This window comes from Cetorhinus maximus, chromosome 16 (assembly GCF_964194155.1).
Source record: "Cetorhinus maximus chromosome 16, sCetMax3.hap1.1, whole genome shotgun sequence".
Classification (NCBI taxonomy): domain Eukaryota; kingdom Metazoa; phylum Chordata; class Chondrichthyes; order Lamniformes; family Cetorhinidae; genus Cetorhinus; species Cetorhinus maximus.
Window position 1 is genome coordinate 80516965 of NC_135894.1, and position 12107 is coordinate 80529071.

General features: G+C 42.7%; 1 protein-coding gene across 4 annotated transcripts in view; it reads right to left on the reverse strand.

Annotated features, from left to right (window-relative positions):
• Positions 1-574: 574 nt before the first annotated feature.
• The window catches only part of LOC144691756 (sorting nexin-9-like), a 98672-nt gene continuing 87139 nt past the window's right edge, over positions 575-12107 (reverse strand). For 3 of the 4 annotated variants that reach the window (XM_078560185.1, XM_078560184.1, XM_078560183.1), the window contains 3 exons: positions 5121-5235; positions 3709-3800; positions 1571-2322 (listed from right to left, as the gene is read on the reverse strand). In XM_078560185.1, coding sequence (XP_078416311.1) covers positions 1930-2322; positions 3709-3800; positions 5121-5235 — 600 coding nt within the window. In that variant the 3' untranslated portion in view covers positions 1571-1929. Of the gene's footprint in view, positions 1024-1570; positions 2323-3708; positions 3801-5120; positions 5236-12107 lie in introns of those variants that run through there. The other variant, XM_078560187.1, reaches the window with a different exon arrangement.

The following is a 12107-nucleotide window of genomic DNA, read 5'->3' on the forward strand; positions in this document are numbered from 1 at the left end:
AACATTTACAACCCACTGGCAGCACGGGTAATTGGGCAGGGAGGGACGATTCCAGTCAGGACTTCACTTACATCCCATTAACGGGATACAAAACGGTTTCACACTGACCTCTGGTGGGAATGGTGACCTGACAGGACGGATGGGAGCGCACGTTTCCACTATCATTCTACGCAGGTGGGAAACCAACTTTTTGGCTCCCGCTGTATTGTTTCCCCACCGCCCCCTCCCCCGTCCACTATTAAACCTGCTGCCAGTGGGGGCTCTGGAAAATTCTGCCCAGTGTTTCAGTTGAGCATGCAGTGGGGTCATTGACAACAAAAGCCTCATCAAGGTGCTGTGACATTCCTGCTATGCCATCAATACAGATTTACACTTGATCACAATTTGGTCAATAGGAACAACTTAAGGTATGCAATTCTTCAGGAAATTCCAAATTTAGCTAAATATTTAAGTTTTAAAAATTGAACTCCTAGCATATAGGGAAGTTACAAAATGTAAGCCTATTGCAGAAAACATACACATCAGAATTAAGTTTTGGGAGTATTTATGAAGATTCTGTGTTGCACACAAAGAGTTCCGTTATAACAAACTTTATTTGTATTTCTCCCAACCCAACTTATTTCTGAAGCCAGCTATTTGCAGTTATGGGCAAGTGGAATGGAACCTTTTGTTTTTGCTTCCCTCACTGTGTGAATTGCTTGGCACTTCTGGTGAAAAGCCTCAGAATATTCGGATCTATTTGTCTGGAAATGTTTTATCAATGCTACAGAGGTTCAATCCGCATTAGGAGAGCAGATAAAGAAATAATTATTGGAGCTGGTATCATAATACTGCAAACAATTCAATCAGTATTAAAATAGAAAATATAAGTTAAGAATAATTGGAGCTGAAAGATGAGAAGGGCCTTGACAGAAAATTCACATACCAAATTACGAGAATAGCATTTTTTGAGAAGGCTAAGGGGTCCCATTGGAACTATTAAAATTCGAAACGAGCATAGGCTTCCCTCAGCTTATCTGTTATCTGAAAAAGAAATAAAAATTCAGATTAGAAATTTATTTGTTACTATTGAGTCTCCTGTTGCATTGCCAGGGGTTAAAATAGTGAATGTAAAATTATCTTCCTCCCACTATGGCTTCTAGTCTTATGTTAATTTTTCTTGCCTTCTTCATTGTGTTTTTGCCTTCCATCCTTTCTGACAAATCCTCCCTCTCTTTGGTATACAATAAAATCTAGGACTTTAATGGCACTGGCAAGGCAATATTTTTATAGTTGCCCGAGGCCATTAAAGATCGGCCATTTAGTATGGGCTGGAGTCACATGGGCACCAGATCATTAGAGATGGCAGGTACTTTTCCTGAAAGACATTAACGAACCAGTTGTGTTTTATGACAATCTGACAGTTGCATTGTATTTTATTTTTTTGGTGTCAGCTCACAAATTCCCACATTTTATTAACTCAAGAACATAAGAAACAAGAGTAGGAGTAGACCATACAGCCCGTTGAGCCTGCTCCACCATTCAATATAGAATTCACCAGCATCTGACATCATGATACAACCCACAAACGAATGGTGGTGTCGAATGATTCAAAAGGATGATCGAGGACAGTCTGAGAGCCAGTATGTCAGAGGGGAAAACGTTTGGACAATCCATTCTTATCCTACTTCACACATTTTAATCCATCCCACACACTCTGATTGGAAAGACTGGTTAAACATATGACAGGTCACATGCTGCTGAACATTCTTAAGTCATCACCACTATCCAACAAGAATGTCAGAGTTAATTCAGAGGAAATTGCTAAAGCATACTTTGACAAGCGAACACACTCAAGGAGACCAAGGTTTTAAGTTGGAGACTGGGTTCGCATCAGATGGCCAAATTGTAACCACAAACTTGCATCATCTCTATCAAGGGCAAAGCAGATCAAATGGTTGCTTGGTACCAACAGTTATCTGTTACATGACAAGCTTGATAGTGACCAGGCCAGAATATTTCGAGGATAGTGATCATGAGGATACATTCCCTTTTCTGATGAGTGACTGCAACGTTGATAATTCTCCTCATCGATCTGATCATGCAGAATGACGACTTCAAATTTGTAGATCTCAGCGCTGTTATCAACAACCTCCAAATCTCAAAGAGTACTTCTGCACTTGGAGAAAACAGATACGCTGAACTCTGAGCTTGATGTTTAGGATAATTGAATTTAAGATAGGGTCTTTTAGTTTTGCAAGGGGGAAAAGATGCAGTATTCAGTTGTTTGGCATTTTGATTGTGTGCATCTGTTAAATGTTCTCTGTGTGCTGTTGGTTGAGCCTAGGTGTGGTTCACAAAGAAACAGAAACTAAACTGAAAGCATGAGGCTGTAAGCATGAGAGCAGACATTTTAAAAGCACTGTAATGATAGGTAATGTTTAGACATAGAAACTAGTGTGTGTTACAGACAAGGGAGGAGACATAAACTAAATCCCCAAATTCCCTTGCCTTCTGTCTGTAGTGAGTTATTGAAAAGCTAGATGTATATTTTTCTAAACCTCCATCAGTGTTAGGTCAGTTTAAAGGTACCAGCAGCAGTCTTTTATGGGTTTACACAAAGACAATTATCTATTCTCACACTTACCCTGAAAGATCTAAACGCTACATCAGTCACACACCACACAGTCAAGGGAGATATAATTAAAGAAGATAGTGCACTTCTACAAGTAGTAAACCAAAAGAATAGTTAACAGTCCATGGGTCTTTGCAAGTCCAGTGAAGAAGGATGCCTTTCCCACTCTTGAATTATAGTTCAGGTAAGTCCAGTTGGCTGAGGGTCAGGTATCAGGATTACTTCTAAGAGAACAATGTTCAGCAGGTCATGAAATCAGGTACCATGGCTGTTTTATCAGGAGGTCCAATTCCTTTACAGGTGGACTCAGAGCTTTGGAATCAGGCTAAGAGGCTTTTGAAAAGACATTTAAGCCCCTTAGTTCTTAAAAGACAAAGATCAAAAAGCCTTTTACTGCAGCTGTTGTCTTATCAGTGTTATTCTGCAGACTGACCCCCAGGTCTCTTCTGAGTGTTGGGATAAAAGAATTTCAATATTAGAAAACCAGTTTTAGTCACATTGTCAATGGCCATTGATGTACAATACAAGGTAGATTATGGTCTTTCACATTTAACATGCAAATAACTGATCTCTTAGCTTTCCTTTGTTACATTGCAAACCTGGAGACAGAGTCTAAGAGTCCTTTGTCTTTGTTTAGGAGTAAGCTTCAAACAATGTCAGGTGTGAATTCCACAAAGGAGTGCTTTGTCCATTCAAGGGGGAGAGCCCCACCCATTATGATTAACTTTGGAACTTTCTGGAAACTGTGCTGGAACTGCAAAGATCACCGACCAGCTTGGCAGCCATCTTAAAAGTTAATCAGTGTCCATTTTTAAATAAACTAAGGCAGTTCCACAAGCTTACATTCGAACACAGTCCAAGTTTAAAGTTATGAATATAACATGTCTTTTTCTGGGCATGACATATGCCATCTCCGCTTATCACCAAAGGTATAAAGCACAACACTGAGTTTGGAAAATAAATGACCCAATATCCCGACTTCTACTTCTCATGGCTGTTTAAGCCCGGAATATATTTCAGTCAATTTAAATACAGAAAGAGATACAAAATGTTCAATAGGACTGAGGAGTAGTCACATAGATTTTGGGGTTTACCTTGTTATACATCTGAACCTGTTCATACAGAAAGTGTTGAATTGTTTCTTTGTAGTCATTAGTAAGTTCATGGTTAAAATGGTTGATTTCAGCTGCAATCACAAAAACAAACAAATGTACAGTTACCGAACTGAAAATTCTCAAATACAGCTATTAACTGAAAATTTCTCATTTATAAATGTGAGTCTGTTAAGAGACAGCACTTGGAAAATGCAAGCATTTATAGCAACAGTCTCTTCTTTCTAGTGGTGCAGTATTCACAAAGAAATGTAGCAACCAATGATTCTTGTATACCGAGGCTAATGTGAAAGGTTAGATCCTTAAAGCGATGATTGATCACTATATTTACATGCAGACAGCTTTTTTTTTTGCCTCCTTTGTGCTTCAAAAGTGATAGTTGCAAACTTCATCAGGCAACATTGCTTGGGAAAATTCCTGCAATAGTCAATCTGATTAATCTGGGGCACATTCATTTGATAGGTTTATCTATGTGTTTGTTCAACTGCCATAAGGTGGTTTTGGGCTTAATAGCTTCTTTTGGGTCTTTATCATCTATTTCTAAGTAAAACAGAGAATTTGCCAATGTAACAGAGAACAATCAGTGCAGTCTCCCAAAGGCAACAGTTAAAATAGGTTTAAATAAAACCAAAGAAAAATGAATTTTTGGAAGGAAATGGATGAAGGAGAGAACTGTCTGGAAGTGCATTATTAATTAAGGTGGACGGGGGACCCTCTGTGGCAATGTCATTAGTGCTTTCTCAGTCGTTTCTATAAGACTGATTTCAACTCTGGGCGAGAAATGGAGGTGTGGGGAAGCTGAAGGAAATGGGGAACCACCTTGTCCACCCTGGAGCAGCCCCCATCTGACCCCACAATGGCTCCTGCCTGAAGCCAGTGGGACTGATGTAACTTCCAGCAGAAGGGAGTCAAAATTGGTGAGTACTCAGGGCGCTGCTGGTGATCCAGAGTAAGGTAAGTAAGGATTTGAGGAGGGTTGTGGTAAACAGGAGAGGCCAAAGGTACTCTTGTAGAGCTAAGAGAAGGACTCTTGTTCTCTTGTTTCTCCTGACCCCAAAAAACCAGTAAAAACAATTAGAAATCACTTGCTCAACTGTTCCCAAGACCAGGATGTCCATTGTCACCATTGGGTCAGTGATTAAAATGGCATGTGAATCACAAATAAAATCAGCGGGAAGCAACTCTACCTTTTGAATTAGGACTTCTAGGTCGGGCAAGTAAAAATGGTGGGGGATGGGAACATGATGCAAAGCCCCCTCCCCACAGTCCCCCACAACCACCAACTTTACCTACCTTCCCACCCGCTCCATTCCTGACAGTTTGATGAGGGGATTAAAATTGGCTCTTAAGAATTAAATTTCAAGAAACCCTAGAAGATTTGAAAGAGCTCATACCCTGTATGGCTGAAGACACGATTCTAGCTTTGAAAACTATGGCTTCTTTCTCTTTCACTGTGACTTTGTTGGCTTGAGAAAGCTTTTCATATTCATGAGCCTTTTCTATTGCTCCCTGTAAAGATAAAATGGCAAAATATTTTTTTTCAATTGAAACAAGTCTGCAAAACAGCTTAGGGTTTTAAAAAGATGTATTCCTTAATTGACCTCATGGTAAAGGTTATAATTTGTGGTACTTAAAAATAGAAAACAATAATTGGCTGCGTTAAAGTCAGGTAACAATAATTTTGAAGATGACGGTAAATCCTAGGGCATTTGTGGAAAGCCAGCCTTTGTCCCTATTAGAAGAAGAGGGTGTAGTAGTGGGCTCCACAGCCTCTCCTGAGATCTGAACTGATCACCAGATAAAAATATTGCCCCAGTCTGAGATCTAAATAAAAATTTCAGGTTTATCTTTAGGGTTCTTCTAACCCTTTTAAGTGATGCTCCTCTTCTTCCTGGACTGCAATAGGCCTCCTGCCAGGAGCCCACCCAACATGCTAAAATAGCCCCAAACCAGGAATCATGGGCCAGGGTTACAGCAGGCCAGGTCAGTGGGTGGAAGTTCTACATACGAACTAGGAGCAGGAGTAGGCCACTCGACCCCTCGAGCTTGCTCCGCCATTCAATAAGATCATGGCTGATCTGAATGTATCCTCAACCCCACAATCCTGACTATCCCTGATAACCTTTCACCCCCTTTTTAATCAAGAATCTATCTAGCTCTGCCTTAAAAATATTCAAAGACCCTGCTTCCACCACTTTTTGAGGAAGAGAGTTCCAAAGGTTCACAACCCTCTGAGAGAAAAACATTCTCCTCATCTCTGTCTTAAATGAGCGACCCCTTATTTTTAAACAGTGACCCCTAGTTCTAGATTTTCCCACAAGAGGAACCATCTGCCCTGTCAAGACCCCTCAAGATCTTAAAGGTTTCAATTAAGTTGCCTCTTACTCTTCTAAATTCCAGTGGATACAAGCCTAACCTGTCCAGCTTTTCCTCATAAGACAACCCGCTCATTCCTGGTATTAGCCTAGTAAACCTTCTCTGAACTGCTTTTAACACATTTACATCTTTCTTTAAATAAAGAGACCGATACTGTACACAATCCTCCAGATGTGGTCTCACCAACTGAAGCATAACCTCTCTACTTTTGTAATCAATTCCCCTCACAATGAATGATAACATTCTATTAACTTTCCGAATTACCTGCTGTACCTGCATTCTAAACTTTTGTGATTCTTAAGTCCTGCCTATCCCTCCTCCTGCCCCAGAGGAAAATCCAGCCCAAGCCTCTTAAGTTTGTCGCATGGCAAAATATACCAGCATTTTGCCTCCAGAAAAGCATAACAGAATTTTACTATAAAAAAAGAACTGGAACCTATGTGGAAAAATTACTAAAATTGACAGAGCTACTAAAAGATTGTGAAGTGTAAAGTAGATAAAATAATAAATAGGTGTATATGAAGTCAACACAAGACTGACAATATGGTGGCCTAAAAATTCAGCCATGTAACACCCATTTCTCAGGAACTATGTGACGTCCCAAAGCCTCCAATATGACGGGTTAAGAGACACATGCTAATTAAGAGCCGGAAAATCAAAACATTGCTAAATGCCGAAAATTATACCTGCACTGTGTACACCTGAAACAGGTAATAGGCCTTAACGGGCCTAATACATGCTTGATTTCCCCACTGCACGATTGGTTTGCCCTGAGAAACCCAGGGCGGAATCATCCCAGAAATCGGCAAAGTCCGATATCGGGCAGGGAAGCGGCATTTGACCTGTTAACGGCAATGGTGGCTTTTTCCGCTGTATTGTGCAGCACTTTGTTTCAAAAATGCAGAGGCCCGGGTTTCACGTCTGATGGCTGGCAGGGCGGCCTCCAATTCGCCCCCCCTGGCCATCACCTCAGGCCTTCAGTAATCCAGGCGCCATATTTAAAGGGCACCCATGCACAGAGCTAGCAATGTCTAAGGCATCGAGGGCTGCTGGAAAGTCATGGCTGCCAAAGGGAGGGAACATGCTGTTCCCCAAATTTAGTGACGCCTCCCTCGAGCACCTACCAGAGGCATTGGAGGCCTGTCGCCAAGTCCTCTACCCCCTCTCTGGATGAAGACCAGCAATTAAGGTTACCAATACAGCATGGGTGGCAGTGCTGGTCAGTGCCAACACCCTGTAAAAGGGGACAACCACCCCATGCGAAAACAGGATGAATGATCTCCTCCTTTCTGCCAGGGTAAGTCACTCTTCTCATCACTCTCAACTCACAAACCCATCACACATCCACAGGGATCTCACTCACTGCCAGTTCAAGGGACATCACCATTCACTCTCTCACACACACCCTCATCAGTCCTGAGGATTGTGTCCTCATCCAGTTCATGGCACCACTCACCACCCACACATGCCAGGCATCCTTCTTATCTGACTTTGCAGGTGTCCTATTTATACTCTCCATTTGTATTCATGTAGGACAAGCTGGCACACAACAAAAGATAGAGGTTGCAGGCTGGTGGAGGAATGCCCAAAATCAAGGTCCTCACAGACTTTGAAAATAGAGCCATCCAGCTGGCTCTGTAGGGTTCATCTTCTCTGTGTGCGGAGGAGGCAGTGCTGCCCCTTGGTCTTGAGGATTTTGTTGCTCCCTCTGTCGAGCCAGGTGCCTCCATCGCATTTTTATCCTTCTTCTCCCCTGCCTATAAGCAATCAGGCAGACAGCGAGATCACCAGGCTCCATGTTCCTGATGGTCTCCTCACTGCAGTATCAAAGAGAGAGACGTAAGGGTCAGCAATTGCCTCCAATGGACCACTCTTGGTCAAGTCATCGTCCGCGGCTGCTTCTCAAGGCCCCTTAATGCAGGAGAGTCCAGGCCACCACATGGATGCCCAAGTGTTTAGTGCACATGTTGCCTCACCATGCCCACACCCAGCACCGCCCCACACCACATGACCGAATGGCAGCAGCTTCGGCCACTCGACTGCATCCTGAACTCTCATCTCAGGCGCAGGCATTTTCCTAACCTGGACTCCGAGACTTCACAGTTTGCTTGGACCACGGAGGTGACTTTTCAATGTCAACTGAAACATAATGCAAGGGACTAGGAGCGCACCCTTCCGTCAGTGTTCGATAGCCGCCTTTCCCAACAGGATCCTCATGTTTGCCCAATTGCGCATAGGTTCCACAGCACCATAGCAAACATTTGAGTTTGAAGTGTGCGCACGAGGGGTTAACAGTAGAGGAGCAATCATTGGCACTAGGATCATCACGAATACTGCACAAAGTTGTGTGCCCTCGACTCCGAGTTGCCCTCAAAGTTGAGGTTGCCAGGTTCACACCTTTTAAAGGCAGTTGCAAATTACACCATCGTGGGATTTAAATTTGACATGTGGGAATGATTCTGGCCTGTGTCCACAATGATTATATGCAATTTGATCCCAATTAAGTTCCTGATGTTCAACAGTGGGAAAGGCGACCTGCCATTGACGGGGGAGGGGACAATCGCATCCTGGATTTACGTCATTGGGAAACTTGACTAGGGCCTTCTCGTGAGATTCTCCAAACAGGGGCGGAAACTCCCAGCCCCAATGTCAGTTCCAGCTATGCTCAGGTAAACCAGATCTGCATGTGACCTAACAGATAGTCCGTTAAGGGATAGTCTGTCAGGTCACCACCAACAAGGCAAGTTTTTTTTCAAATTCTTAGCTGCATATGGAGCCAGGATCCCACATTTAAAGAACAAAGGTCCTTGCCTGCCAGCGCCATCCAGTCCACCAACCCACACCTATGAGACCTGCTCTCTAGCACTCCACCCTCATTGCCATTATCCGCAATCCACCGATTTTCCCCCCTGTCTCCCAACCCACTTGCCTCTTCTTTCTGGCTGCTCTCCCTTCTTCAGTTACCTGAGGGCTGGCAGCAGCCCGATTTTCAATTGCCAAGTCCATGTAAATGAGACCCAATGTCAGAGGCATTTGGAGCCTCAGAATAATTTTTAAGAATCATTTTTTGCAGCTAACAAAAGTGCAAGTGCTAAAAGACATCACAGAATCACAGAATTGTTACGGTGTAGAAGGAGGCCATTCAGCCCATTGTGTCTGCACAGGCTCTCTGAGCATTTTAACTTAGCACCAATCTCCTGCCTTTTCCCCGTAACCCTGCGCATTGTTTCTATTTAACTAATCATCCAAAGTCCTCTTGAATGTCTCAATTGAACCTGCCTCCACCACACTTCCAGGCAGTGCAGTCCAGACCCTAACTACTTACTGTGTGAAAGTTTTTCTTCACCTCACATTATTTTTGCAGAACACTTTAAAACTGTGCCCTCTGGTTCTCGATCCATTTACAAGTGGGTACAGTTTCTCCCTATTTACTCCATCCATACCCTTCATGGTTTTGAAAACTTCTATCAAGTCACCTCTTAGCCTTCTCTCCAAGTAAAACAGTCACGACTTCTCTAATCTTTCCTCACAACTAAGTGTCTCACCCCTGAAACCATTCTCGTAAACCTCTTCTGCGCTCTCTCCAAATTGTTTGCATCCTTTCTATAGTGTGGCACCCAGAACTGTACACAATACTCCAGCTGAGGTCTAACCAGTGTCTTATATAAATTCAGGGGACAATTTCAAAGTTTGTGGGTGACACAATACTTGGGAGAATTGTAAACTATAAGCAGGACAGTGTAGACCTTCAAAAGGACATTGACACATTGGTGGAGTGGGCAGATAGTGGCAAATGAAGTTCAATGCGGAGAAGTGTGAGGTGATACACCTTGGTACAAAGAACATGGAGAGACAGTATAAAATAAAGGATACTATTCTAAAGGTTGTGCAGGAGCAGAGGGACCTGCGTGTATATGTACATAAGTCATTAAAGGTGGCAGGACAGGTAGAGAGAGCTGTTTCTAAAGCATACAGTATTCTAGGCTTCATTAATAGGGGCATAGACTACAAGAGCTTGTACTCTTTTCTGCCTAGCTCCCTAAATTCTGATTGCAGGACCACATCCCCCTTCCTATCTATGTCCAATGTGGACACGACCTCTGGCTGTTCTCCCTCCCCCCGCAGCCGTTCTGTGACATTCTTGACCCTAGCACCAGGGAGGCAACAAACCACCCCAGAGTCACGTTGATGGCTGCAGAAATGCCTGTCTGTCCCCTAACTGAAAAATCCCCTATCAGTACTGTCCTGCTGCTCTTCTTCCTCCCCTCCTGTACAGCTGGGCCACTGGTGCCACAGGCTTGACTCTTGCTGCATTCCTCCAAGGATCCATCACCCTCAACGATATCCAGAATGGAAAATCAGTTAGTCAGCGGGACCTCTGGGGACTCCAGCTAGACCTGCCTGTTTCTCTTGGACTGCCTGACGGTCACTCATTCCTTACCTGCCTGCTTGCCCCTAACTTGTGGTGTTACCACCTCTCTGAACGTGCTATCCACATAGTTCTCTGCCTCATGGATGCACCTCAGTGACTCCAGCCGCTGCTCAAGCTCTGAAACATGGAGCTCAAGCCTGTGCAGCCGGTGACACTTCCTGCACATGGGCTCGTCTGGGTCACGAGAAGTGTCCACAACTCCCCGCATGCCACAGGATGAGCATTCCACTTGGCTGAGCTGTTCCTGCCATGCCTCAACCTTAAACTTTTAAATCACTTTTTTTTAACTTAAACTTTAGTTACTTTTACTTACTTTAATTTTATACTTGTACAATTAACTATAATCTGGAGATGAATAGAAAGTAGAAATTCTTCACCCTTATTCACAAATCAGCACCCTCTCCTGTGCCTATAAATTCTTACCTTCTGTGCACTTGTTTAGAAATTTACATTTCTGTATTTACGCTGTTTTCAATCTCCCAACTGTCTCTCCACTCATGCTGTTTTATCTCCCTGAATTCTCGCTGTTTTATCTCCCTGAATTCCCGCTGTTTTATCTCCCGAGCTCTCACTGGTTTATCTCCCGAACTCTCGCTGTTCTATCTCCCTGAATTCTCGCTGTTTTGTCTCCCGAACTCTTGCTCATTCAGTTCTCAAAAGGGTTAATTTACACCATTTCATTTCAGTGATATGTGGTTGTGGCAAAACACTTACTTTGGCTATTCCTTTCTTATTGCAGTTTGCTGCTGTTGTGACCAGTTTATTCTGAACTTTCTAACTTTTTTTGAACCTGACTGTATGTTAGCAAATCCAGAAATTCTAATCAATGGGCTTGGAGTATGGCAAGATAGAGTGCAACATATTCAGGGCTGCCGTTTCCGATTTGTAGTGAGTGGAGGCACCGTTCTTTGTGTGCCCAAATGGATGCACTCAAATTTCTAGGCCAGCACATCTTCAAAATTCCACCAACACACTGAGCATATATTTCAACAGAGTAAAGGAAATCTACTGTATGGGATTAGCAATTTGTTTTATCAAGGGATCTCAACATATGTATTTATAATAATTTTAGACCTTATTTTTCAAACAAAATGTACTGAATTTTCAACCAAAATGGTGATATGATTGTGACATATAGTGATGTTAGCTTGGAGATATTATTCAAGGGTGAATTCAGTTTTAGTTGGTATGAGATAGAATTATCCTATTTTCAATTGTAGGACATCTGAAAGCAGCTATCTTGAATGAAAGATCATTATTAAATAAGCCAATAAAAGCCGCATCACTTGGTGCCAGGTTTTCATTTATTCAGCGTACGAGCAGTCAGCACTAGAAGTAGGCGGGAAAATTCCAGTTGTGTGTGGGAAGGAGAATTAAAGTGCAAGCATTAAAGTGAAGTGCAACGGAGTGAGTTTAAAGTTATTTTAAATTTTATCTTAAAAGCAAGACTTTTTAAAAAAAATATGGGTGTTTCAAGGAAGAGGATTCCCATTCTGCGCTGGTTGGAACTACTGCTCAGTTTTGCCTGTTTTTTCCTCTTCAGTCTGAAAGGTCCAGTGGATTTTGAATGGAC